This window comes from Carcharhinus amblyrhynchos, unplaced genomic scaffold (assembly GCF_965287045.1).
Source record: "Carcharhinus amblyrhynchos unplaced genomic scaffold, sCarAmb.v2.hapA scaffold_38, whole genome shotgun sequence".
Taxonomy (NCBI): domain Eukaryota; kingdom Metazoa; phylum Chordata; class Chondrichthyes; order Carcharhiniformes; family Carcharhinidae; genus Carcharhinus; species Carcharhinus amblyrhynchos.
In genome coordinates this window covers 2,349,210-2,375,218 of record NW_027649779.1, presented here as the reverse complement: position 1 = coordinate 2,375,218, position 26,009 = coordinate 2,349,210, and the positions used below count along the sequence as shown (strand labels likewise).

Genomic DNA, 26,009 nt, shown 5'->3' with positions numbered 1-26,009 from the left:
AGTCAGGAACAGATCCCAGTTTTACACCAATCTCTGATCTGACAGCACATTTCCAGCATTCACCATCGCTTTTCCTGACTAAACGCAGTTGTATAGGAGCTTCTATTCCTTGTCTAGGAGCTGTGAACCATGGAAGGGAGTGGCTGCGGTACATTCCTTACACACCTCAGGCTAGCAGAGACGCTCTGGAAGGTAAGGGCCCAAGAGAATGGCGGAAGGTCCGAAAACTGAAATGATCTAGACAGTTAGAAAGGAGAGAAGAAAAAAAACCCTCACACATGGAGCAGTCGGTAACAGGAGAAGAATTAATCTCTTATCCTGAAGAAATGAAGGACACGACTGTGTGTCTGAAACAATATTAGTTCATTTAACACTTATCAGATAATAAACTGCAACATGTTCTGGAGATTATTAACATCAGCCTGAAAAAACTCCAGTTCTCGAGGTGAACATTGTTTCAGATTTGGATGTGATTAAACTGGAATTAGAAGCCTAATGATGACCATGAAACCATTGTCAATTGTTGTTAAAACCCATCTGATTCACTAATGTCCTTTAGGGAAGGAAATCTGTAGTCCTTAGTTGGTCTGGCCTACATGTGACTCCAGAGACACAGCAATGTGGCTGACTCTTAGACGGCCTCTGAAATGGATGGCAACTAGGGATGGGTGATAAATGCTCGGTCCAGTTAGTTACCCTCACGCCCAGTAACATGAATTTTTAAAAGTAACAGCAGAATCCAAATCCTTCCATCATTTGTGAACTTTTTGGTGTCTCAAAAGGTGGGATGAGTGGATGAATGTCTTCCCGCAGTCTGAGCAAAGGAATGGCCTCTGCCCAGTGTGAACTCGCTGGTGTGTCAGAAGATTGGCTGAATGAATGAATCCTTTTCCACACGTGGAGCAGGTGAACGACCTCTCCCCAGTGTGAACTCGCTGGTGTTTCTGGAGGCTGGACGACAGAGTGAATCCCTTCCCGCACACTGTGCATCTGAAAGGCCTCTCCCCGTTGTGAACTCGCTGGTGTGTCAGCAGGTCAGTCGTGGTTCTGTAAGTCTTCTCACACCCGGAGCATTTGAAAAGTCGTTTATCCGTGTGAACCAGTTGGTGTTTACTGAGGTGGGACGATCGTGAGAATCCCTTTCCACACACCGCGCAGGTGAATGGCCTCTCTCCAGTGTGAACTCGCCGGTGTATCAACAATTCACTCGTGGTTTTATAACTCTTCTCACACTCAGTACATTTGAAAGGTCTGTTATCAGTGTGAACCAATCGGTGTGTAGTGAGGTAGGATAATCGTGTGAATCCCTTCCCGCACAGAGAGCAGGTGAATGGCCTCTCCCCAGTGTGACTGCGTTCATGTTCGATGAGGTTCTGTGATCGTATGAACGCCTTCCCACAGTGCGAGCAGCTGAACTGTCTCTGGGTGTGAACACCCTGTTGTGTGATCTGGTCCTTGGAGCTTTTAGAGTTATTATCACAGTCTGAGTGGTCAAACAGCCTCGTATCAAGATGAACTTGCTGGTGTGACAGCAGGTGGGATGACTGAATGAATCCCTTCCCACACACGGTGCAGGTGAACGGTCTCTCCCCAGTGTGACTGCGCCGATGGTTTTTAAGCTGGGATGGAAAACTGAATTCCTTCCCACAGTCTTCACATTTCCACAGTTTCTCCATGGTGTCCTTGTGTCTCTCCAGGTTGGATGATCAGTTGAAGCCTTATTCAAACACAGAACACAGGTCCAGTTTCTCCTCGTTGTGAATGCTGTGATGTTTTTTTCAGGCTGTGTAACTGGTTAAAGCTCTTTCCACAGTCAGTTCACTGGAACACTCTCACTCGAGTGTGTGTGTGTGTCTTGATGCTTTTCCATTCACACTGATGTTTAAAATCTTTTCCCGGAGACAGAAGAGAAAAATATTTCTCCTTCCACGTTTAAAAATCTATATCAGGTGCTGATGAGCGGAATAATTTTGTTAGATCGTTCTGAAATGTATTGTTTGAGTTTCCCATTTGAAAAAACTTCCTCTTCTAAGACACTGTAGACAAAAGTTTGTATAGTGACGGAAATTCAGAACAGATAATTCGAGTTTAAATCATAGAATCCTGACAGTGCAGCAGGAGGACATTCGATCCATCAAGCCCTGCACCAACAACAATCCTATCCAGGCCCTATGCCCATCACCCCATCCTAATATTAACCTTGATGTGGAGGTGCCGGCGTTGGACTGGAGTTGGCACAGTGAGAAGTCTCACAGCACCAGGTTAAAGTCCAACAGGTTTATTGGGTAGCATGAGTATTCGGAGCATTGCTCCTTCATCAGGTGAGTGCCTGATATTAACCTAACCTGCACATCTTTAGACACTAAAAGGCAATTATAATTAACTATTACAGGGACTACAACCTCTCACACTGATGTGTGCATGGCCCTGAAGGCTGCAAACATCAGCTGCAGCTTGGGAGTGAAGGAAGCTGTTTAAAACCCTTTGGTCCAAAACACTGCATTCCTGGGCACTAGGACCCGGTGGGGAACAGGGACCCGGAGCCTCCGCCCACTCTGTTACGTCACCAGAATAAAAACGCATGCGCACTCCTCTGCTGTAAACCAAGATGGCGGCCGTTAACCGGGGGGCCTCGAATCGGGGAAAGAGACCCGGAGCTGCCAACGCGGGAGCTTCAGGTTTGTATCCGGGTTTCGGATCTTCACCCAGTGTTTACACACCCTCCCCGATCAAAGGCCGCTCCATTATTCCCTCTGGGTTTCCGCAGCTTTATCGGCCGCGCAAGAACCAAACAAGCGTCTGTCGCGCAGGACCTGCCACTCAGTGCGCATGCTCCCATTGGAATGGGCACTGCGCCTGCGCACCACCATCCTGTGGTGTAGATGGGAATTGGATTTTTGATCTGATTTATTGTCACATGTATTAACACACAGTGAAAAATATTGTTTCCTGCACTATACAGACAGAGCATACCATTCATAGAGAAGGAAACGAGAAAGTGCAGAATTTACAGTCATTGCTATAGGGTAGAGGAAAATAAAAACAAATTACTGTAGATGCTGGAATCTGAAACCAAAAGAGAAAATGCTGGAAAATCTCAGCAGGTCTGACAGCATCTGGAAGGAGAGAAAAGAGCTGATCTTTTGAGTCCAGATGACTCTTTGTCAAAGCTCTTTTCTCTCCTCACAGCTGCTTAGTAAAGATTAGTAAAAGATCTTAGTAAAGATTTTCCAGCATTTTCTCTTTTGGTTGTAGAGAAAGATAATGTTAATGCAGTGCAACTTAATGCCATTCAAAAGTCTGATGGCAACAGGGAAGAAGCTGTTTTTGAGGTGATTGGTACATGATCTCAGACTTCATATGCAGCTGCCATCTTTATAAGGGGTGTTGGGCAGCAGGGCGCATATGCAGCTGCCATCTTTATAAGGGGCAATGGGCAGCAGGGTGCATATGCAGCTGCCATCTTTATAAGGGGCAATGGGCAGCAGGGCACATGCAGCTGCCATCTTTATAAGGGGCAATGGGCAGCAGGACGCATATGCAGCTGCCATATTCATAGGGGGCAGTGGGCATTGATTGTAGAGTTGGTCCCTTTTTCATTGAATCACAGGCTGACTAGTTAGGAGCTGGCTATGTGTTGGATGCAGAACTCGGTCCCTGGCCTCCTGTGTGGGTCTTTTTTATTGTTGCCTCAGTGTGAACTCCATTTATAACCCGTCTCTGTGGGTTCTCTCTCAATCCCCTTACTTTCCGTTTCAAATAAATTTCACAGGAACTCGGAGACGATCAGCAGTCTGGAAACTGAAAATAAATATATCAGAATCTGACAGTCATTCTAATTATTGTAACTGAGAATCAGTGGATTTTGAACACGGAAAGTAAAAGCACCGTTCACAGTGGGGAGAAACCGTGTGTGAACGAGGTTTCAGCCCATCATCTGACCTCCCAAAACAGCAGTGCGGTCACTCCATGGGAAACTACAGTAATGTGGGGACTGTGGGAAGAAATTCAATCACCCACATCCAGGCTGGAAACTCATCGGCGCAGTCACACTGCAGAGAGACCATTCACCTGCTCTCAGTGTCATTCAGTCATCCAACCTCCTGACACATCAATGTGTTCACACTGACGAGAGACCATTCGGGTCCTCTCTCTGTCGTACTGGATTCAGGCATTCACAGAATCTCACTGCACATCAGCGCACCCACACTGGGGAGAGGCCATTCACCTGCTCCGAGTGTGGGAAGGGATTCACTCAGTTCTCCATACTGCTTAGACACCAATGCACCCACACTGGGATGAGGCCATTCACCTGCTCCGAGTGTGGGAAGGGATTCACTCAGTCCTCCATACTGCTTAGACACCAACGCACCCACACTGGGGAAAGGCCATTCACCTGCTCCGAGTGTGGGAAGGGATTCACTCAGTCCTCCATACTGCTTAGACACCAACGCACCCACACTGGGATGAGGCCATTCACCTGCTCCGAGTGTGGGAAGGGATTCACTCAGTCCTCCATACTGCTTAGACACCAATGCACCCACACTGGGATGAGGCCATTCACCTGCTCCGAGTGTGGGAAGGGATTCACTCAGTCCTCCATACTGCTTAGACACCAACGCACCCACACTGGGGAAAGGCCATTCACCTGCTCCGAGTGTGGGAAGGGATTCACTCAGTCCTCCATACTGCTTAGACACCAACGCACCCACACTGGGGAAAGGCCATTCACCTGCTCTGAGAGTGGGAAGGGATTCACTCAGTCCTCCATACTGCTTAGACACCAATGCACCCACACTGGGGAGAGGCCATTCACCTGCTCCGAGTGTGGGAAGGGATTCACTCAGTTCTCCATACTGCTTAGACACCAACACACCCACACTGGGGAGAGACCATTCACCTGCTCCGAGGGTGGGAAGGGATTCACTCAGTCCTCCATACTGCTTAGACACCAACGCACCCACACTGGGGAAAGGCCATTCACCTGCTCCGAGTGTGGGAAGGGATTCACTCAGTCCTCCATACTGCTTAGACACCAACGCACCCACACTGGGGAAAGGCCATTCACCTGCTCCGAGTGTGGGAAGGGATTCACTCAGTCCTAAGCAGTACTGCTTAGACACCAACACACCCATCCTGGGGAAAGACCATTCACCTGCTCCGAGTGTGAGAGGGATTCAATTGGTCATCCAACCTCCTTAGACACCAAATAATTCACCAGTAACCACAGTGATTGGAATCTGATGATAATCCTATCCGTGACTGTAATACATTCATTGTGTTTGTATTTGCTAATGTTATTGAACTCTGGCGAGTTTTAAGGTTTAATATTCTGAAGAAGTCAAATAGATTAGCTTCGTGTTGAATCTTTTTGATATCCTCAACATGAGTTAATTCCTTTTTGAGGTGTTCTCTCTTTCTCCCTCCTTCATCTTCACCTCCCCACGAGTGCTCATGGAGGAGAAACTCATGATCTTCTTTGTGAAGACAATCCAAACAGCTGCCTCTGCTGCTTCCCTCCCTTCCCCTAACCCACTGGACCAAACCACCTCTAACACTCCCCTTTGTCTGACCTCTGAACTCACATCTTTCTCCAGTTTTCCTTCTGCTCCCCTCCTGTCCTCTGAGAACTCATCTTGTCCACGAGACCCACCAGCTGATTCCTCAATCCTATTCCCACTGATCTACTGCAAGACGTTCCCCAACAGATTGATTTGGCATCGCAAACTTTCAGAATGCTGCTCCTTCATCAGGTCACTTGAATTCCAACCATTATTTTTGCAATTGTGTCTCTGTCTCAAAATGTTGTGTTTATGAACCTACATCTCCACTCAGCTGATGAAGGAGCATTGCTCCAGAAGTTCATGATTCCACATAAACCTGTGGAAATTAACCTGGTTTTGTGACTTTTTGCTGTGCCCACATCAGCCCAATGCCGGCATTTCACAGAATATTCCGGCGCAGTACAGGCCCTTCGGCCCTCGATGTTGCGCTGACCAGTGGAACCAATGTAATGATCCTCTAACCTAAACTATTCCAATGTTATCCATATGCCTATCCACTGACCATGTGAACGCCCTTAAAGTTGGCGAGTCCACAACTGCTGCAGGCAGGGCATTCCACGTCCTTACTACCCTCCGAGTAAAGAACCTACCTCTGAAATCCATCCTATAACTACCACCCCTTAATTTAAAGCTATGTCCCCTTGTGTTAGCCATCACCAACCGAGGAAAAAGGCTATCCTACCTTACCTTCATCATCTTGTATGCCTCAATTAGGTCACCTCTTAACCTTCTTCTCTCCAATGAAAATAACCTCAAGTCCCTCAGCCTTTCCTCAGAAGACCTTCCCACCATACCAGGCAACATCCTGGTAAACCTCCTCTGCACCCTTTCCAATGCCTCCAAATCCTTCTTATAATGTGGCGACCAGAACTGTACGCAATACTCCAAGTGCGGCCGCACCAGAGTTTTGTACAGTTGTAACATGACCTCATGGCTCCGAAATTCAATCCCTCTACCAATAAAACCTAATGGGATTTGTAACGGTGACTGAAGACAATGGCTTTGATCTTTTCAATTTTTAACTGGAGGAAATTTCAGTACTGGATGTGGGAGAAGCAGTTTGATCATTTAGTAACAGTGGAGAGGGATGGGGGTGAGGTAGAGCTGGGTGTTGTCAGTGTACACGGGAAATTTCACATGGTGCTTTTGTCACTTAATGGCAGCATGTGGATGAGAAATAGGAGAGGCCACGGATAGATCCTTGAGGAAACATCAAGTTCAGGGGCCTTGGAAAGGAAAAGGAAGCTGGAGAGGAGGGCAGAGATTGTTTTTTCAGAAAGTGTGGTGAGAGTGGATTTAAAGGTGAGAAGGATAGGACCAGAAGAGAACAAGAACTGTAAAAGGTATTGATTAATACAGAAAATGGTCAGCAGCTTAGTGTGAATAGGGTCAATAGGGGGTTGTGGGGGTGACATTGCAACTTCTCCATGTTAGCTGATATTGTCAATACCTCCCTCTCTCTCTCAAACCCAATGACATCAACCACTTCTCAAATTAATCCCGGACACTTTTAAACTACCATCCCATCTTCTGTTCCTCTCGAAGGTCCTTAAACCTTTCTGACCTTGTAAAGTTTATTTTTATTCAGGATCTGTGGAATCTTGTGCCTTTATTCACTTGTTAAGTATGTTGAATGTCCACCTTTACCTATTTTACACAAACTCACCCAAATCTAAAAGCAGTTTAGTAGGAATTGAGGGGAACAAACAGAAGGTGGGTCTCCTGAACGAGATGAATTGCTAAGAGGAAATGGAGAGTGCTACAATCCCAGCTAATGTTATTACTGGACCCGACTTCACAGGGGATTCGGTCCACCTTGTTGTCCAACGAGGGGCGTACACGCAGTGGGTCGTGCAAGGGCTGCTCTTGGATGTTGCTTCGAGAGTAGCCTAGTGCTTCATGTCGTTAGTGTATGCTTACACTGGACCAGATGCTGGGCAACACGACAGCTCAGTGACCATCACTGTTTGCTGTGCAGACACATGGATTTGGGCCAGTGTTTGTGGGAATTTGCACATTCTCCCCGTGCTTGGGTGGGATTTCTCCGGGTGCTCCGGTTTCCTCCCACAACCCAAAAAACGTGCTCTTAGGCTGATTGGTGTAACAAATTGTCCCTAAATTAGTTTTCCCTCAATTTTCCCCAATAGGCGTAGACAATGGTCATGGGTAGAGGAGGGCACTCAATGTTAAAATGGTGGCGTTGGCTCGTTGGGCCTGTTTCCCATTCTGTGTTGTTCTTTGACTGTCACAAAACCTTGGCTCAATTGACCGTAACTTTTATGTGGATGAACAGAGGCACTGGACGGCCAATTAGCTTTTAACGAAAACATCTTTTAAACATAAATAACAGTAACATCAAACTCCTTCTTTCCAGCCAACTCCTGCTGCAGTCAACACACCAGAGGATGCTCCCTCTTGTGGTGATGTGAGGTACACGGTCTCTACCTGGGGTGGGTCATTGTATCCTCAGACTGATAGAGGGTCTTGTTGCAGGATTGTGCTGCTGCAGCCCAACCTATTTAGAGAATTGATACCAATCTCAGACACAGCTATGGGCAACACTCTGCCTTTACACAAACACACTATCTCACACACACACACACACTCTCACACAAACACAGAGCCAGGCTGAGACCAAATATCAATTTCAGTTCAAATCAGCTGCTGGGCACTAAAATAATAACAAACAAATCTGAATTTAATCTGGGTTTTATTGTGAAATGGGATCATGTATAAATATCGCTCCGTGTGGAGCGGAACTGGTGATTTGTCTGTAAGAGATATTAAATTGGACAGGTTATAACGTTTGAACTGTATGATCTAATGGTGTGAAGTAAGTGGGAACAGCGTGGATGTGATAAAGGCTGGAATACCGATTGGGAGAACGAGAGTGAAACTGCTGTGCTGAGTTGTAGGGAGGGATGGATGGATGGAGAGGGGGATGAATTGGGGTGAATGTGAGAAGCTGAAGGCTGCAAGAAACTACAAAACTTGTGAATGTAACCCAATCCATCACAAACCAGCCTCCCATCCATTGACTCTGTATGCACTTCCTGCTGCCTCGGGAAAAGCAGCCAGTATAATTAAGGACCCCATGCACCCTGGACATTCTCTCTTCCACCTTCATCCATCAGGAAAAAGATACAAAAGGCTGAGGTCACGTACCGACCAACTCGAACAGCTTCTTCCCTGCTGCTGTCAGACTTTTGAATGGACCTACCTCGCATTAAGTTGAACTTTTTCTACACCCTAGCTATGACTGTAACACTACATTCCGCATTCTCTCCTTTCCTTCTCTATGAATGGTATGCTTTGTCTGTATAGTGTGCAAGAAACAATACTTTTCACTGTATACTAAGACATGTGACAATAATAAATCAAATCTCATCAAATAAATTTATGTTTGAAGAGGTTCCCAGTGTCTCTGAGCAGCTGAATTGGGGAAGCCTTTGGGCCGAGACAGTGCTGCTGCTGTTTCCCCTCCTGTACAGTAAGAAGTCTCACAATGACCAGGTTAAAGTCCAACAGGTTTATTTGGTAGCACAAGGTTTCGGAGTCTCAGGCCTCTTCCTCAGGTGAGTGAGGAGTTGTGTTCACAGACAGGGCAGATATGGACACAAACTCAATTTACAAGATAATGGTTGAAATGCGAGTGAATCGACGTGAGTGGAGAGAGGGTTAAGCACAGGTTAATGTGTATTGTCTCCAGCCAGGAAAGTTAGTGAGATTTTGCAAGCTGAGGCAAGTCGTGGGGGGTCAGAGATGGTGTGAAATGTACATCAGGGATGGCTGTATCCTTCTGAGCTGCTGCTCCTCCTCCTGGTGTCACCTATTGCCCAGTCCACCCCGGTTGCTGGTGGGACATCCAGGGCCTGTAGAGAGACCAGCTGCCATATTGCTATGGTAGCCAAAATGGAAGGCTTGGAGGAATTTCTCCCAGAATTGTGTCAGGACGTTTGTGTATTTTAAGGAACATGTAAAAGACTCTTTGGCAGGAGTGTTGGTCTAAGTATAGAACATAGAACACTACAGCACAAACAGGCCCTTCGGCCCACGAGTTGCGCCGATCACATCAACACCTATCTATAGCCCCCAATCCCATAAAACCCCATATACTTATCCAGAAGTCTTTTAAAAGACCCCAGCGAGTTCGCCTCCACCACCACTGACGGCAGCCGATTCCACTCACTCACCACCCTCTGAGTGAAAAACTTACCCCTAACTTACCCTAAACTTACCCCTAAGTATTATCTACGTTTCTAGGTAACGCAGCTATCTGTCAATGGTTTCTCCAGTGTCTGTGCTATCGTTTGTCTTGTTTCTGGATAAATTGGTCTCTCCAGTTGTTTGTAATGTTCTGGGTTGTGTAGTTGAACTGTGTCCTTTGGTAGGTTTTGTTGTCTGTCCATGATAATAATGTGTCCTTTGTCTGCCAGTTTTATGATGATGTCCGTGTTGTCTCTTAGTTCCTTTGTCTCCTGTTCTTCTGAGGTTTGTGTTGCCTGGGAGGGTGGTGGAGGTGTGATGCCTCACATCCTTCAAAAAAAACCTGGATGAGTAGTTTGCCCACAGCCTTGGTGTGCCAAGTGCTGGCAAGTGGGATTAGATGGACCAGTCGGGGCATTTCGTACATCAGTGCAGACTCGATGGGCCAAAAGGCCTCTTCTGCACTAGAATATTCTGTGATTCTATTTAGTTTCTTTTCAATGATGGGATGTTTTCTATCTTCTTCTTGGTAAATTCTAAGGTATCCCTGCTGATTTTGGGTGGTATCCATTTGGATTTTGGTGTCGAGGGGGGTTTTCTCCGAGTTCGTTTCCTCAAAGCAAACTGTCAATTTTTATCCTTTTGAAGAATTCCTCAAGGTCTGATTCTGTTGGTTGGTTTTGGGTTTGGCGGCGGATATGAAGCAAAGTCTTTTCCCTGGAACCTTTTGTGTTTGTGTTAGTTGTAAAGTTGTGCTGATGTTACTGGTAATGCTGCCTATTCTGAGAGGGGTTCTGCTCTGGGCTGGCTGTCCCTCTGCACGGTTTCTGTGATCCTTGGTTAAACTTTTCCATCTGCACTGTGGTTTCCATCCAGTGGATGACTCTAACTTTCATTCTTTTATCGTGTTCCTTAATCATTATTCTGAATAGTTCCTCTATGGTGAGCAGTTTGACATTTTCCTCCGGTTCCCCCAGTGGTCTGGGACTGGGTACCATTTTGTCTTTTGCTGTTTACTGGGAGTGTCCTTTGGCTCGTGGTTTGCTTTGGTTCTGTTCTTAGTCTTTTTTCTGGCCCTAGGGGTCCCTGCCTTAGGGGTGTACCCGGGATGAATTCTGAACTTATCCAGTCTCGTGCTTTCCTTTACAGGTCCTTTTACAGTTCTCCAGGTCCCCAGTAAGTCTGAGAGAAATGTGATACAGCACCCACAAAGAGAGGGAGATAAACCACAACTTCTTGCTTTGGTGGGATGCTCAGGGATAGCGTGTTCTCCTCACTGTCCAGTTCATTAAGGTTCCAGTTGTAGCTCCTTGTCACTGTCCTCCTAGTTAGTGCGTTCTCGTCTTCCTTTATTATCTACGTGTGGTGGCATCTTTTGTGCTCTGCCTGTTTTCGCTGCGCTCTGCCTGACGCTTGTCTTCCCCATCCTGGAGCAATGTGTTTGTGAGCTCGCTGTATTCCTTCCCCTTGGTTTGGGCTGTTGATTCTGTTCTCCGTCAGTGTCTGTTTTGAGGTCTCTTGTAGGGAACCTATTCCAAGTAGATGTGTTGAGTTTGCTGTGTTCAGTCACGTTGTTGCAGTTGTGGTTTATCTTCTCTTTGTGGGGTGCTGTGTCACATTTCTCTCGGATTTAATGAGGACCTGGAGAGCTTTTGGTTCTTTATTTCAGTCAGACGGGGTGGGAATTTGATACGAGTTTGAGGGGTGGTGTTTTTGTTTGATGATTCTGGGTGACAGCGAACATCAGCAGAAACAGAACAATTATTATCAGACCATGTGATTAACAGCAGAATCTAATCCCTGTGGTTGTTTATGAACTCGCTGATGTGTCAGCAGGCTGGATAGCCAATGGAATCCCTTCCCACACACGGAGCAGGTGAATGGCCTCTCCCCGGTGTGAACTCGCTGGTGCGCTCTGAGGTTGCCTGAATGCCTGAACCTCTTTCCGCAGGAAGAGCAGCTGAATGGCTTCTCCTTCGTGTGAACTCGCTGGTGGGTCAGGCAGTGGGATGACTGAGCGAATCCCTTCCCACACACGGAGCAGGTGAATGGTTTCTCCCCAGTGTGAACCCGCTGGTGTGCAGTGAGTTCCGACGATGACCGTAACCTCTTTCCACAGTGAGTGCAGCTGAATGGCCTCTCCCCGGTGTGAACTCGCTGGTGGACCACCAGGTTGGCTGACTGAGTGAATCCCCTCCCGCACACTGAGCAGGTGAATGGCCTCTCCCCGGTGTGAACTCGCTGGTGTTTCAGCAGATCCGAGGATACCGTGAATCGCTTGCCACACTCAGGACAGGTGAACAGTCTCTCCCCAGTGTGAACTCGCTGGTGCTTACTGAGGTGGGATGAATGTCTGAATCTCTTTCCGCAGTCGGTACAGCTGAAGGGCCTCTCCTCAGTGTGAAATCGCTGGTGTGACATGAGACAGGCTGACTGAGTGAATCCCTTCCCACACACCGAGCAGGTGAAGGGCCTCTCCCCAGTGTGACTGCGTCGGTGGTTTTCCAGCTGGTATTGAGAATCGAATCCTTTCCCACATTCCCCACATTTCCACGGCCTCTCCCCGGTGTGTGTGCGTCGATGATATTCCAGCCGGGATGGATAATTGTAACCTTTCCCGCAATCCTCACATTTCCAAGGTTTCTCCATGGTGCCAGTGTCCTTGTATCTCTCCAGGTTGGATGATCAGTTGAAGCCTTGTCCACGTGCAGAACATGTGTATAATAACTCCTCGCTGTCAATGGCGTGATGTTTTTTCAGGCTGAGTAACTGGTTAAAACTCTTTCCACACTCAGTTCACTGGAACACACTTACTCGGATGTGTGTGTGTGTCTCGCTGCTTTTCCAGTCACACTGATGTTTGAAATCTTTCCCTGCAGGCAGGACAAACATTTCCGCTTTCACGTTCAAATGTGGATAATATTCAGGCCCTGATGAATTGAATGATTCTGCCAGAGCTTGCTGCGATGTTCCATGTGAGCTTCCTGGCCCCTTATGATCATCTTCCCCTTCTGAAAGCCTGGAAAAGGAGATTTAAAAACTCTTCACTGCGAGTGAGCAGGATATAAATCCAGAATAGACAATTGGAGTTTCTCTGGAACATTTTTTCCTCTCTTGTTCTGCCACATCTGTAAATTCCCTTCCCACACACACTGCCACTCCTCCCTGGGCTGAAATCCAAACCCAACTCACCATTTCTTTCCTCCACTCCCAGTTTTCTCCTTCCCTCTCTCCTCTGTTTGGGTTGAGTGAAAAATCAAACCAAGGAACCAATAATTTTCTCTCCTGATACGAAGAACCATCACCCACTTTTTGTTACATCATTATAAGGGGGGGCAGCACAGTGGCACAGTGGTTGGCATTGCTGCCTCACAGCACCTGGCACTGTTGCCTCACACACCAGGGACCCAGGTTCAATTCCGGCCTCGGGTCACTGTCCGTGTGGAGTTTGCACGTTCTCCCCGTGTTGACAAATTAGGTTAATTGGCCATGATCAATCGAGCCTAGTGTCAGGGAGATTGGTGGGGTAAATGTGTGGGGTTGTGGGAACAGGGCCTGGGTGGGATTGTAGTTGGTACAGACCTGATGGGCCAAATGGCCTCCCTCAGCACTGTCGAGATTCCATCAGATCAAGATGGCACATTCACCATGAAACCAAGTTGATGACATTTAACCTGGGCCTGTTTTTGGGCAAATTTCTTGCAGCTGCAGTTTCTCATTTCGGGTTTGTAGTCCACACTGACTGTTACTGAAACCTCTCCACCCACTAGTTCCCCTCCAGCGCCTCTTACCAGCTGCTGAGCAACAAACATCGTCTTCTCCACAGGTAACTGGTGGTGGGCAATATTTACTCCTGTCCAAATCCCAAAAACACAGCAAAGAACAAAGCAAAGTAGAGCACAGGAACAAGCCCGTTGGCCTTCAAGTCTATGCTGATCATAATGCCCCAACCAAACTGAAAAGAAACCTTCTGCCCTTACTCGGCCTGTTTCCCTCCCTATTCACGTACCCATCTAGCTGCCTCTTAACATTTTACAACATTTGATTTCATTAAATTAGATTAAATCACTGACAAAAATAATTATTCCAAAAACAATACCCATTTGACAATCCGATTTCCCCTAAAATTTACCTCCTTTGATGATGTCACTTTGAAAATTGCTGGGCCCAACTGGATTCCAACATCCTCTGTGTTAAAAGTGGCAGTTTCACTTCCATCTCCACTACAGCTCAAACTGATCCAAAAGGAAACAGAATCATTACCTGGAGGAGATAAAAAATGCTGGACTACGAGAAGGGCCAAGAGTGGGAGGAGCTGATTCGCTGTTACAAAGCCAAGCATGGGTATAATGGGTTGATTGCCCCCCTGTGTATTGTAATCATTCAGTGGTTCTGCGAGTCAATGAAAAAGGAGTGAATACTGGTGGCCAATCACCAAACATCTAGCCCAATACAAACCAGTTCTGAACGGGTCTGTCTCTCTTTCTAGATTTGGATTATGGGCTCAATGGGCCAAATGACCTCCTCCTTCTGTACTGTGAGGATTCTATAAAGTTGTCAATCATTAACCCGGGCCTGTCTGCAGTCTGAGTGAACAAAGAACAACACAGCCCAGGAAACAGGCCCTTTGGCCCAACGAGCCCACGCCGCCATTTTAACATTATGAGTCTCCTCTCCACCCATGACCCTTGTCTATGCTTATGGCCATCCACATTGAGGAAAGACTAATTTAGGGACAATTTGTTACACCAGTCAGCCTAATAGCACATCTTTGGGGTGTGGGAGGAAACCGGAGCACCCGGAGGAAACCCACACAAGCACGGGGAGAATGCGCAAACTCCCGCAGACACTGGCCCAAATCCACGTATCTGCACAGCAAACAGTGATAGTCACTGAGCTGTTGTGTTGCCCAGCATCTGGTCCAGTTTAAGCGTACACTAACGATGTGAAGTACTAGGCTACTCTCGAAACAACCAAGAGCAGCCCTTGTACGACCCATCGCGTGTATGCCCCTCGTTGGACAACAAGGCGGACCGAAGCACCTGTGGATTAAAAGAGAAAAACATCAATACTATGCACATGAGTGGTTAGCACTGCTGTCCCACAGCGCCAGGGACCCGGGTTCGATTCCTGGCTTGGGTCACTGTCTGCGTGGAGTTTGCGCATTCTCCCCGTGTCTGCGTGGGTTTCCTCTGGGTGCTCCTGTTTCATCCCACAGTCTGAAAGATGTGCTGGTTAGGGTGCATTGACCCCGAACAGGTGCTGGACTATGGCCATCAGGAGAATTTCACAGTAACTTCATTGAGGTGTTAATGTAAGGCCTACTTGTGATGTGAACTTCACAATGAGACAAGTTTCTCCCCTGGTCAGCCAGACCCTGAGGCCCCGCCCACCCAGCGATTGCGTCACACAGACGGCCACGCATGCGCTCCCCGTTAAACCAACATGGCGGCGGAGGCACTGGGCTCCGGATCCCGGGGAAAAAGACTCGCGGCTGTAAATACGGGACCCATGGGGTATACTCGGGCCCTGCGGCCTATAGCGGGTGTTTGTGAAGCTTCCGTTCCCTCCCCGCCCCGTCTCCTGGCTCCGTTCCCTCCCCGCCCCGTCTCCATTCCCCACCGCACCAACTCTTACCCGCTGGAAAAAAGTGTCGCCCTCAATCGCAGGGACCCCGGGCAAAGTGACATCGCGCATGCGCCAAGTATAGCACTGCGCCTGCGCACTGGGTTCCGGTGCCGTAAATGGGGCGCTTTCATAACCGCAGCGAATGCCGGGTAACAGCAGTGCCATTCAATTCCCAGTCAAACGACAATATTGATTCTCAATTCCGATGTATTTTTAAACATACGCAACATCTGTGGACGATTGCTGTGATATATTCCACATAAGACGTAGGAGCAGGAGTAGGCCATCTCGCCCTTCGAGCCTGCCCCATCATTCAATAAGATCTTGGCTGAACTGAAGTGGATCAGTTCCACTTTCCCGCTTTCTCCCCATAATCCTTAATTCCCCTGTCTGTCAGAAACCTATCTACCTGTGTCTTAAATATATTTAGCAAGGTAGCCTCCACCACTTCAATGGGCAGGGAATTCCAGAGACTCACCACCCTTTGAGTGAAGAAGTTCCCCCTCAACTCTGATCTAAACTGCATCCCCCTCCCTTATTTTGAGGCTGTGCCCTCTAGTTCTGCTATTCTAGAACGTAGAAGATTACAGCATAGTACAGGCCCTTCGGCCCTCAATGTTGTGCCGAGCTATGTCCAATCCCAAGATCAAGCCATCCCACTCCCTATAATTCTGGTGTGCTCCATGTGCCTATCCAATAAGGATTCTATTTGTCAAGTTTTGCACGTAAATCTCCAGTGGGTAAGTGAACAAAGAACAATACAGCACAGGAACAGGCCCTTTGGCCCTCCAAGCCTGCACCCATCATGTGTTCCCAACTGGACTATCTGCTTCTATCCCTCTATTCTAAGTGCTGTGACTGTTATGACTTTCACACTGGTTCTCCTGAAGGTGCAGATTCTGGCTGCGTTCAATTCATAATCATTCGTTCCTGTCTCTATCTCCAGAGACTGAATACTGACCTGAACCCAGATAAAAAAATTCCAGATGAATATTGCCCCCTTGATGGATACTGAATATTTATTGGTTATTCCACAGATGTAACCCACTTCACCCATCATGCTGTCTCTTTAGAAATCTATCCAATTAATTCCACAGCCCTGCTGGCAGAATCAAAACAGTGTACATCGACTGTAATAATCCATGACCTTAATAGAAATAGTTTTGCAGCTGGATAATTCTCAGACATATTCACCCTCTTTAGAAGGTTTGATTGCCCAATTTATTAAGATATTAGGAGCCATTGGTGAGTTAATCACACAGAGTAGAGTTTAATTCAAAACACTGCAGATACTAATGAATTATTAATAAAGGGCCAAGTCAAGATGGAATGCAACAGCTGTGTCATCGTGTCCTTCCACCCGAGTCCCAGAAATTGACAAGGGGGATGATGGGAGAGAGCAGTGTGCATTTAGGACTCCAGAAACAGGAACTTTAGAGACAATTTAACTTAGTGCACCAGTGGAAGAGAGGGAAGCAGCAGAGCCAGCTGGTCAGATTGTTTCAACGACAAATAAGTTCCACGCACTCCTCGTACTTGTTGGAGTGAGGATGAAGGAGATAGCAGAAAAAATGGAGGAAGATATGGGTTCATAAGAACGTAAGAAATTGGAGCAGGAGTAGGCCACCTAGCCCTTTGAGCCTGCCCCGCCATTCAATAAGATCATGGCTGATCTGAAGTGGATCAGTTCCACTTTCCCGCTTTCTCCCCATAACCCTTAATTCCCTTGTCTATCAGAAACCTATCTACCCGTGACATAAATATATTTAGCGAGGTAGCCTCCACCACTTCAACAGGCAGAGAATTCCAGAGATTCACCACCCTTTGAGTGAAGAAGTTCCTCCTCAACTCTGATCTAAATTGCTCCCCCCCCCTTATTTTGAGGCTGTGCCCTCTAGTCCTGCTATCCTTTCTAAGTGGGAAGAATCTCTCTACCTCTACCCTATCTATCCCCTTCATTATCTTATACATCTCTATAAGATCCCCCCTCAGCCTTCTAAACTCCAACAAGTACAGACCCGGTCTATTCAGTCTCTCTTCATAGGCGAACCCCCTCATCTCTGGTATCAGCCTAGTGAACCTTCTCTGTACTCCCTCCAAGGCCAATATATCCTTCCGCAAGTGTGGCGACCAAAACTGCACACAGTACTCCAGCTGCGGCCTCACCAGTGCCCTGTACAGTTGCAGCAAGACCTCCCTACTTTTATATTCTATCCCCCTCGCTATAAAGACCAACATCCCATTCGCCTTCTTGATCACCTGCTGCACCTGCAGACTGGGTTTTTGCGACTCATGCACAAGGACGCCCAGGTCCCTCTGCACCGTAGCATGCTGCAGCTTTTCACCCTTTAAATAATAATCCCTCCTACTATTAATTCCACGTTTAAGTTCCTTCCTACTTTCAACGTGCTCCTCAAGGGTTTCGTCCATTCTTAGACTCGGTCTATCACATGCTTCCTTTTTACTGAGCTTACAATTTCCCTTGTCATTCCTGTTTCCCGAATCCTGCCATTTCTATCCTTCATTTGTTTGCGAGAACATTGCCTGTCCTGCACTTCAATCAACAGGCCTTTTAAAAGTCTTCCACGTGCCAGACATGGATTTGCCCTCAAATAGTTGTTCTCCATCCACGTTCCCCAGTTCCCATCTAATCTGGATCTAACTGGCCCTCGCCTAATTAACCACCCTCACCCTGAGGGCCACTCTTATCAATGACTATCTCAAATCCTATGGGATTATGGCGGCTAAGGCCAAAATGCACCCCCCCCCCCCCCCCCCCCCACTCACTGAAACGCTGATCACCTGGCCCAGCTCAATCCCCAGTATCAGGTCTGGTACGGCTCCCTCCCTGGATGGATTGTCAACACACTGTATCAAAAAGCCCTCCAGGGCACGTCTAACAAACTGTTTTCCATCCTAGCCCTTGGCTGTAAGGGAATTTGTATAAATACTTAACAAGAAAAAAGTGAGCATTGCTCCCATAGAAAGTGCATCTGGAGAACTGATTGTGAAAAGTCGGGCTACTGTGGGTGAACTAAAGAGAGATTTTCATAGAACCCTACAGTGCAGAAAGAGGCCCTTCACCCCATCGAGTCTGCACCGACCACAATCTCACTCAGGCCCTACCCCCATATCGTACCTGCTAATCCCTCTAACCTAAGCATCTTGGGACACTAAGGAGCAATTTTTAGCATAGCCGATCAACCTAACCTGCACATCTTTGGACTGTGGGAGGAAACCGGAGCACCCGGATGAAACCCATGCAGACATGAGGAGAATGTGCAAACTTCACACACAGTGACTCGAGCCGGGAATTGAACCCAGGTCCCTGAAGCTGTGAAGCAGCAGTGCTAATCACTGGTTAGCAGCAGGGCAGCATGGTGGCACAGTGGGTTAGCACTGCTGCTTCACAGTTCCAGGGTCCTGGGTTCAATTCCCGGCCTTGGGTCACTGTCTGTGTGGAGTTTGCACATTCTCCTCGTGTCTGTGTGGGTTTCCTCCCACAGTCCAAAGATATGCGGGTTAGGTTGATTGGCCGTGCTAAGAAATTGCCCCTTAGTGTCCTGGGGTGTGTAGGTTAGAGGGATTAGTGGGTATAATACATAGGGATACGGCGGTAGGTTCTGGGTGGGATTGTGTTCGGTGCAGACTCGAAGGGCCTCCTTCTGCACTGTAGGGTTCTATGGTTCCGTGCTGCCCTGTCTTTTGCACCCATCTTTGCTAAAGAGGGCAGAAGTAACCTCCCAGAGATAGTTCTAAATCAGGAGATGGAAGAGATGGCGCAAATCAGGAAGATTACGAACAGTGTTATTGAGCACATTGTTTGGGTGTGCGCGCTGAGAGATTCTCTGATCCGAATGGATTTCCCCCTCAGGTGTTGAAAGAAGAGACTATTGAGATTGTTGTTGTAGTGGTTTTAATTTTACAAAATTCCATCGATTCAGGGAAAAAGGGAGAAAGTGGGAAAGTTCGGCCCAGTTAGCTGAACATTTGTCACAGAGGAAATGTTAAAAGCCATTCTCTTTCTCAAAAGGCAGTGGAAGTATAGTCTTTGAATATTTTTAAGACAAAGCTGGATAAATTCCTGTTTAACAATGCAGTGAAAGGTGATGGGGGTTTAGGCAGGAATGTAGAGTTGAGGTTACAATCAGATCAGCTTACTGAATGATGGAGCAGGCTCGAGGGGCCTCTTCCTGCTCCTAATTTTTATGTTGGTACGCGCGCTGGTGTTTCAGCAGGTGGGAGGACTGAGTGAATCTCTTCCCACACTCGGAGCAGACGAACGGCCTCTCCCCGGTGTGAGTGCGCTGGTGGACAGTGAGATGAGATGATTGCCTGAACCCAGTCCCACACTGAGGGCACCTGAATGGTCTCTCATCAGTGTGAACACGTTGATGGTACATTAGTTCTTGACAATTTTTGTAGCACTTCCTGCAGTCCGGACATTTAAAAGGTCTGTGTTCGCTGTGGATACTTTGGTGTGTCATCAGGTTGGATGAATTAATGAATCCCTTCCCACACACACAGCAGGTGAACGGCCTCTGTCCTGTGTGACCACGCTGATGAATTTCCAGCTGTGACGGATAATTGAATCCCTTCCCACATTCCCCGCATTTCCACGGCTTCTCCCTGCTGTGACTGCATTTGTGTCTTGACAGGCCGGATGACTGACTGAAGTCTCGCGCACACACAGAACATGTGTACAGTTTCTCCCCACTGTGAACAGTGCTTTTTCCTTCCATGTTCAAAATCCAATGATATTCCGGCTACAGTAAACTGGGTGATCCTGACGTGATGTTTGGGGTTGAGCTTCCTGATTGCAAATTCACCCTTTCTGAAACAGAAAAAGTGAGAGTCAAGCCACAAAAGCAGGTGGTGAAACTGAGCTGAATGGATCTTGTAATCTGTGGGGCCGGCACAAGGAATGAGTGACCATGAGAACTGCTGGATTGTCATAAATGTAACAACTAGTTCATTATATCCTTCAGGAAAGGGAACCTGCCACCCAGTCTGGGCTGATACACGATCCAGTATCTATGGACAGGAATAAGAGGGAGAGAGAGGGGGGTAGAAGAAGTAGAGGATGAAGAAAAGGGATTTTTCTGTATTAGCTTGATCAGAACTCTGGCAGAATCATGTAATGCTAAACCTCCAACATTTACAATGTCCAGGGTATTAGATATATGTGAAGACTATCACCTCTGAGTTCCCCTCCAACTCACACATCATCCCGATTTGTCTGACATCCAATACCGGAACATCAGGAACTTTCTCTCATTTAGATATTGGGAAAGTTGAAGCCATTCTTTCCAGTTCCCACTCCAAACTTCATTCCCTGACTACTGACACCGTCACTCTCACTGCCAACTGTCTGAGGTTAGCTGTGTGGGCGGCACAGTGGTTCAGTGATTAACACTGCTGCCTCACAGTGTCAGGGAACTGGGTTCGATTCCTGGCTTGGGTGACTGTCTACGTGGAGTTTGCACATTCTCCTCGTATTTGTGTGGGTTTCCTCTGGTGCTCCAGTTTCCTCCCACAGTCTGAAAGACGTGCTGGTTAGGGAGCATTGGGCCGTGCTAAATTCTCCCTCAGCGTAACCTGAACAGGTGTCGGTGTGGTGACTTGGGGGATTTTTACATTAATTTCATTGCAGTGTTAATGTAAGCCTACTTGTAGCACTAGTAAATAACCAGGTTGTTCAGAACCATGATGTTATATAACCATGGTTGAGGGGATGGCACAGTTGTGCTGCATCAGTGAGAAATTGGAAGTGAAAGAGTGAAGCAGTTTGATGGGCAAGTTGTCCACATTCTGTCACTGGGAGGAATTTCCAATAAGGAACTTATTGCCCCCAACAAAAATGGCATCTACACATGCGCCCTAATGCGAGCGCTCCGATAAAGATGTCAGCTGCGCATGCGCCCTACTGCCAATGCACCGATAAAGTTGTCAGCTACGCGCGCACCCGTGTGATTACCCCGATAAAGAAGGCAGCTGCGCATGCGCCCTAGTGCGAATGCGCCGACGAGGATGACAGCTGCGCATGCGCCTTAGTGCGAATCCCCCCGATAAAGATGACAGCTGCGCATGCTCCTTACTGGGATCACCTGAAAAAGATGGCGGCGGTTAACCGGGGTTTGTAACTGAAAGTTACGGTTCTGCTCTGTACAAACAGGCCGGGGACCATCCCCAATTACCGGTAGGTTCTTTTTCAAGGATACGCGGTTTATGTAAGGTGTTTACGAAGTCTCGTAAACCGCCCGCCTGATCCATCGCTCCCTCTGCCTCGCCATTCCCACCTTTTACTAATTGTGTATCTGAGCAAGAATCGTTTCTCCGTCGCCGTTAATCACTGCGCATGCTTCATTTACACTCCCGCCCCGATAACTGATTGGAGGACCAGCCGCTCCTGCGCGGTCCTCCAGCCCCGCCCCTCATTCACTTCGATTGGTTGGAGGACCAGCTTCTCCCGCTTGGTCCTCCAGCCCCGCCCCCTCTTCCTATTGGTCCATAGCCACCGTCAATCAGTCCCCGGCATTGTGATGTGGAGCATACGCAGTGTCATTGCTGTCCTTGGTGCTGGTTTGTCCCGGAGAAGCGGAGTCAGCGTTAGGCGGTGGCTGGGCGGGTCTGGAAACACTTTGTGGATCCGCTTCAGAATCATTGTCAGCTCCCTGGTTTGCAGCTGTGGGGCTTCTCCCGGGAACAAGCCCAGGTTAACAGCCCCATCCTGGCTCAGACACTGGAGGTTCTGGAAACACTTTGTGGATCCGCAGGCGGTGAGGAGCTGGAACCAGTGGGATTTAAATGGATCTGGGCGATAAGTCTTCATAAACACCCAGTGTGGGCTAGATGCTGGATCTCGGGTCAGGGTGGCACGGTGGTTAGCACTGCTGCCTCACAGTGCTAGGGTCCTGGGTTCGATTCCCAGCTCGGGTCACTGTGGAGTTTGCATGTGCTCCCTGTGTCTGCATGGGTTTTCTCCGGATGCTCCAGTTTCCTCCCACAGTTGGAAAGATGAGCTAGTTAGGTGCATTGACCCAAACAGGTGCTGGTGATGAGGGGAATTTAATTGCAGTGTTAATGTAAGCCTTACTTGTGACTAATAAATAAACTTTAAGGAACATTATAAAACGAAGTGAGATTCCCAGATACATCAGGAGATAATAGGACAGGTGACCAAAAACTTGGACAACAAGGTGAGTTTTAAAGAGAGTATTAAAGGAGGAAAGTGAGGCAGAGACAGAGAAGTACAGGGAGGGAATTCAGAACCTAGGGCTGAAGACATGACCACCAGTGGTGGAGTAATTGCAGTAGTGAATGTACCAGAACAGCACTGATATCTCGGATGTTTGTGGGAAGATTACAGAGATCGGGAGGGCTGAAGCTATGGAATGATTTGAAAACAAGGATGAGAATCTTACAATCAAGGTGTTACATGCGTGGGAGCCAAGGCAGATCAGGGAGGACAGAGGTGATTGGGGGACAGGACTTGCTGTTAATTAGGAAAGGGTTGGTGGACTTTTGGATGACTTCACATTTCCATAGGTAAAATGGAGACCCGTAAGAGTGCGATGGAACAGTTGAGTTTGGAGGTAACAATGGCCTGAATGAGGGTTTGAGCAGCATTGAGGTAGAGTTGAGGTCATGTGATGTTACTGAGGTGGAAATAGGCGGTCCCAGAAACTTGGGATCAAATGGGACACTGAGGTTATGAACAAACTGGCTTAATTTCAGACATTCGCCAGGAAGAGGGATTGAGTGGATTGCAAAGGAACAAGACTTGGAAGGGGGGCCAAAAACAGTGGCTTCCATATTCTTGATATTGAATTGAGGTTAATTAGTCAGCAGGAAGAGAACCAGAAAGCAGAATGGGCTCTGACACTGATACCAGGTTTAAATTAGTTAGAGAGAGAGAGGTTTGGAGAAACCCCCTTCACAATTTCTCATCAAATCTCTAAACAGTCAGTTCTGGACACAAAGTTAACATCTGCTATTCTGACTGATGGGTTCAGGGTGATTCTGATTAATGTTTTCTCTTGTGTTTTGAATGAATTGAATCATCAAAAATACTATCTCTAGTTGCACACATTTTTTAAAAGCATACTGAAATGATTATCTGACAGTTTATTTGGATTTCAGTTCAGGGAGGAGGGAGAGTGTGTGGGATGGGGATCTGCAACTTTGGGGGTTCAAGTGGACAAAAAAAATTGCAGAGAAACTAGAACTGTCATGTCAGAATTTCTATTCTGGACTGTCAGTGATGACTTTTATTGACGGTTTTTACAGGTATTAGACCAAACATCACATCAAGATCTGACAGAATCACTCGATTCCTAGGAATCGTACTTGGAATGTGGAAGGAGAAATGTTTGAAATCTTTTCCTACAGACAAAACAATCAAACATCAGTGTGACTGGAAAAGCACTGAGACACACCTGAGTGAGCGTGTTCCAGTGAACTGACTGTGAAAAGAGCTTAAACCAGTTAGACAGCCTGAAAAAAACATCACCATTCAGTGAGGAGAAATGTTCTCGTGTTGTGTGTGTAGAAAAGGCTTCATCTGATCATCAACATGGAGAGACATGATGACACTGACACTGCAGAGAAACCGTGGATATGTGGGGACTGTGGGAAAGCATTCACTTGCCCATCCAAACTGGAAACTCATCGACGCACCCACACTGGGGAGAGACCCTTCACCTGCTCCATATGTGGGAAGGATTTCACTCAGTCATCCAACCTGGCATTACACCAGCGTGTTCACACTGGGGAGAGGCCGTTTAGCTGCTCTGTGTGTGGGAAAAGATTCATTCAGTCATACAATCTAGCATTACACCGGCGGGTTCACACTGGGGAGAGGCCATTCACCTGCTCCGTGTGTGGGAAGGGATTCATTAATTCCTCGAACCTCGTGGCACACCAGCGAGTTCACACTGGGGAGAAACCATTCAGCTGCACTGACTGTGGAATGAGCTTTAAGCTTTCGTCCACTCTGCTGAAACACCAGCGAGTTCACAGTGGGGAGAAACCATTCAGCTGCACTGACTGTGGAAGGAGCTTCAGACACTCAGGCGGTCTCACTGTACACCAGCGAGCTCACACCGGGGAGAAGCCATTCACCTGCTCCATGTGTGGGAAGGGATTCACTGATTCATGCCAACTGCTGAGACATGAACGGGTTCACACTGGGGAGAGGCCGTTCTCCTGCTCCGAGTGTGGGAAGGGATTCATTGATTCATCTCAATTACTGAAACACCAGCGAGTTCACAAGTGACGGCACGGATTGGATTCTGCTGTTAATTCATTCTGACAGCAGGAGTTTGTTTCTGCTGATGTTAATACAGCCAGTAACTGGGCTGGAGTTTCATATCCTGGATCAAGAGGTGATTGTGCTCCTGGGGTTGCAGTTACTGCTGTCCATCAGAAATTAGTTTACAACAAGATGTGGAACTTTTACTTCCGTCTCAAATTGTTTAAGTTGAGTTTCTTTATTAGTGTTACAAGTAGGCTTACATTAACACTGCAATGAATTTACTGTAAAAATTCTCCCAGTCGCCACTCTACACATCTGTTTGGGTACACTGAGGGAGAATTTAGCATAGCCAGTATACCTAACCAGCACGTCATTCGGACTGTGTGAGGAAACCGGAGCACCCAGAGGAAACCCATGGGGACACGGAGAGAACGTGCAGATTCCACACAGACAGTGACCCAAGTCAGGAATCGAACCCGGGTCCTGGCACTGTGAGGCAGCAGTGCGAACCACTGTGTTACCGTGTCACCCTACTGATCTTGGCCCAAATTTCACTATTCAGTATATGAGAGGTTGCACTGATGAATATCTCCAATTAGAAAGTGTTGATTAATCCTTGCTGAGAATTCTTACTCACTGTCACATTACACACAGTGACACCACCATAATCCATCAGAAAGAAGGGGAATGGGAATTGCTGGAGAATCAAGAGTCTCTCCAAATGTCACCCATCCCATCTGGAACAGAAATGCCCTCAGCACAGGGATAGCATCTTTTAAGATTAAACCAAATAAACTCAAGTTAAATCAGGACAAGGTAAAAGGGGCAGCTCCCCAAAAGGAAAGGGAACAGCCTGAACAAAATCAAAGTACAAAGGAAACTTCAAAACATCAAATTAAAATGTGATTATTAGGGTCAATAATGCACCCCAGCCCCTGCAGCGCCAGCTCAGGAATGGCGATAAGTCGAATCCAAGTAATAGATTGGAAGAAATCACCATCTAATAGCCTTACAAAATCTTTGGATACTGATGGAATATTATAGAAAGAGCCCCCACCCCCCAACGTCTTTGGAAGAAAGCTTGCTGGCTGACAAACATGGGACAAGCCTTTCTCCCTGTCAAGGACCTGTGTGTAACACAAGCCCTGAAGCAAGACATTTTTAACCCCGATACCATTAGCTGTTATGGTAACTAACTACATGTACAGGTTAAAATAGGCCCTCGAGCAAGGAGGTTTCAAATTGACTGGCTTCTCCCCAGTCAGGCTCGTTGAAGTGAATCTTCCATAGGTACTAGCTATTGACATCAACATTCACTTGGTTTCAGCCGTCTACTTGCCCTCTGGGATCTGTAA

General features: G+C 47.3%; 1 protein-coding gene across 1 annotated transcript; it reads left to right on the top strand.

The window, feature by feature from the left end:
* The first annotated feature begins 2,608 nt into the window (after window positions 1-2,608).
* On the top strand, window positions 2,609-24,952 carry LOC145362382 (uncharacterized). The gene is given in 10 exon segments (XM_080218436.1): window positions 2,609-2,678; window positions 2,768-2,878; window positions 3,988-5,166; window positions 5,169-5,220; window positions 10,001-10,055; window positions 13,541-13,596; window positions 15,440-15,547; window positions 20,171-20,246; window positions 22,084-22,194; window positions 23,950-24,952. Coding segments are annotated over 10 exon segments (2,544 nt in total). The 3' UTR covers window positions 24,676-24,952.
* The last annotated feature ends 1,057 nt before the right edge of the window (window positions 24,953-26,009 follow it).